Genomic DNA, 3,334 nt, shown 5'->3' with positions numbered 1-3,334 from the left:
ATATAAAGGTTAAAATGATAATAATAATTCTCCAACAACTTTGATTGCGTGATTATAGATTAGAGAATAAATATATAACTTAATATTATTTAGTTTAATTTTTAAAATATTTATTTAAAAAAAACAAAAGTTAAAAAAATTAATTTGTTTTAACTTTAAAATGACATAAAACCTTACTTCCAAGGTAGTCACGACGGACATGATCCATTACTTAAAAATCCCTTATTACTTGAATCAAATAAAATTAAATAATATAACATTAAATTAAAAATCACTTATTACTTAAATTAAATAACCTTAAACTAAATAGATCCCAAATCTTAAAAAAGATGGACCGTCACACAGAAACACCTTTACCGACAACATCAAATCAATTCAAAAACAATGTAATATTACAATAATTTAGAGGGTAACTAAGCAGTGTCAAAAGAATAAACATACTTTGCAAGCACAACAAAAAACGAATAAAACAATCGGCAACATGCATAGTAATCACACACGCACCGTAATCGTTTATCTACGCAAGTAACTGCAATCATGAGGAAACTAGTTGTCATTTACTTATATAGTTAAACTGAAATCAAAATGCACAGTTCATAAGGCAAGCAGTTACAGTTGACAATTTAGTGTGGAGAATGAATTACAGAGGCTCAGGACACATTTTGAAGAACAATATCGGTCAGTGAATCCACCACATGAATGCAAGAACCACAACGATGGTCAATACCATGCCGGTGTATGCAATCCGTTTGTCGACTCGGTGCCGTCTCTCTATCAGCTTCAGCACGGTATTGGATAGCCCTACGGTGTTCAGGATGTCTAGGGCTTTCTTTTGAGCTCTCTGCCCAAATTATCAACATCAGCAGAGGGCAAGTTTCAAAAACAAAACAAAACAAAACAAAAATTGATCAAATTTCATTTAGGTCAGAAAGTATCATATAGAAACCACTTTGTTAAAGGGGAATCCCAGCAGAACAGTAAAATTGTTGCCATGTGATATGATAGTCATGGGTTTGAGTTGCATGACCTATCAGTCTAGCACAATCAATCTGTTCGCCCTGGCCAACGAAGTCAACTGATTCGTATGCTCTCGGTCTAACTACACGATTCATTCAACTCACCCTGTTTGATCAAACCACCTGATTTGCCTGCTCATTTTGATTGACTCGATTGATCCACCTGGTCAATCCAATCAGTCTGTCCTGCTCGACCAGTCTAACACTTGATCCAACCAACTCGCCAATGTGTCAGCCCAACTAATCTATCCACGTCCAACTCAACCAACAAACCCTGCCCATCTAATCTATCCAACCCATCCAACTCAAGCAACACACCGCCGCCCAACTGACCTAGCTGGGAGGCGTCTGATTAGACTAGCGTGCCTGACCTATCAATTTGACCAGCACACTTGATTACTCAGCCGCCCTAACCCAATAGACTTGTCCAACCAGCATTCATAAATAATTTTTTTTGAATAATTATTTCTATGAATCAAATGCAGAGGCCTGATCATCATAGTCAACATAGTTTCCATATATAAAAATGTTTGGAAAGAACTGGGTCACCTTCAAACGATCCCTCTGCTCAGAATACTTGGACAGTACAGCAACTCCGGTGGCATAAGCTTCTTCCAGCATTATTGACGAGTTTCGCGCAGATTCCATTGCCTGTGCTTCCTCATCAAATATTCTCAGAACATGCGCAGAGTCCCCATTCTGCAGTAAGCACCCAGCATAAGCAAATGCGTATGAGAAAAATATATTTAGGCAAACTATATATTATGCCTAACATGCATTTTGTTTTGTATACTTTTGTACAAAAGGTGCACAAAATAATAGAAGGAACTTGATGTTGAATCTAAAGAATTTACTAGCGCTTACAGCTCTTGCCAGCAAATCTGCCCGCTCCTTGACTTCCAGCATGCGTTTTTGTTGACGAAACAGGTGCTTGTCAAGACTTTCTTTCAGTGAATCCACCTTTTCTGCTACCTGTTCTACTTTTCTTCACAAGCACAAATAAGGAAGAAATCAGAAATTTCTAACTAGTAATGAAATGGCTAAAAAGGAAAGAAAAAAAAAGCTAGTTTGTTTCACCTATAAGCTAAACACATAAGCAAACTACATTAATGTATTGGTTCATGCACCTACAAGCCTGATACATTAATTAGTTTATGAACCTCACTACTGAACTTGTACATCATCAATCATTTGATACATGGCTAGTTGAAAGAGCTGTTATGAAAAGTGCTTGAATGCATCTAAACCATAATAAATAGTGAAACCTAAGACTAGACGTCTTTTCTTTACAAATTAATGACTAGCACTAGACTAAAACTTTTTTGTGATTGCCAACATTATTCACCTTGTTTGACAAGTTCATTATATGAAAATTACTCGCACACCACCATTTATCCTACAAATTGGTTTTATTATCTTACAGAGCTCATCTCATCATGTCCTAATAGAGTAGCTACTGTAGCTGCTTTATAATTCATTTCTTCCATTGTTCTAGGAGAAAATTTGTGGGACAAGTTAAACATTATCATTAATTTAATTAGTTTTATTGCCATACAACATTGTAATAGCAGTTGAAGTATTATTGATGGAAGGGTAGACCAATGTTTCCCTTTTTAAAGTACCAGCAACTATGAAAGGATTTTTGTTTCCTAATCTTTTCTGTTGATTATCAAATTATTTGCACCTTAATTGTTTTTGTAAAGAAAAGATAAATATGAGATTCCTCAAGCATTCACATATGAAGGTGGAGAGCTTGGAACTCAAGACCTTGGCACCTTAATTGATATGACTTAGCTTCAAAGCACCTTTAGTCAACTACAGACTTTCAAGCTATGCGTGCAGAAGTTGCAATCATGCTAGCTTTTGAGTTCACCTAATTATTACCCTATGCTTTTGTAATTTGACTTTTGTTTGTAGTTTAAGTTCACAAGTGTTCTTCCCTCTCAAATGTGATCACAATCCTTTGTTGTAATAGTTAGGATATGAATATAAAATAGACCCTTGAAATTTCTCTGAAATGATAAATCTTCTTTTCAACTTCCTGAGATTATGGCATATAAAGCATGGTCTGTCCTGCTTTTTCCCTTACCAAGTACTCCATAAATTTAAGGCTCATTTACCAATCACAAGCACTTCAGATACATCCACTTCATTTAAAATTGTATGTAAAATCAGTTGGTTGTCAATTGGAAAACTAATTTCTTCATACAAGACCATACATTTTAACAGAAGTTTCAATTAGAACCAGCAGAACGGGGTTATGGAGCTTCTCTCCTATGAGAGGATATTCAATCGCTCGATCTAAATAAACTATAAAG

At 35.4% G+C, this 3,334-nt stretch overlaps 1 protein-coding gene across 1 annotated transcript; it reads right to left on the bottom strand.

Annotated features, from left to right (window-relative positions):
* Positions 1-538: 538 nt before the first annotated feature.
* Positions 539-2,037, bottom strand: LOC122032045 (membrin-11-like). The gene is made up of 3 exons (XM_042591298.1): positions 1,881-2,037; positions 1,566-1,715; positions 539-841 (listed from the first exon to the last, which is right to left on the bottom strand). The coding sequence occupies exons 1-3, from the start codon at positions 1,920-1,922 to the stop codon at positions 680-682; spliced, it is 354 nt and encodes a 117-aa protein (XP_042447232.1). The 5' UTR covers positions 1,923-2,037; the 3' UTR covers positions 539-679.
* Positions 2,038-3,334: the final 1,297 nt, after the last annotated feature.

Source organism: Zingiber officinale, chromosome 11A (genome assembly GCF_018446385.1).
Source record: "Zingiber officinale cultivar Zhangliang chromosome 11A, Zo_v1.1, whole genome shotgun sequence".
NCBI classification, from domain to species: domain Eukaryota; kingdom Viridiplantae; phylum Streptophyta; class Magnoliopsida; order Zingiberales; family Zingiberaceae; genus Zingiber; species Zingiber officinale.
Note: the sequence above shows the minus strand (reverse complement) of the source record. Positions and strands in the feature narration are given on the sequence as shown.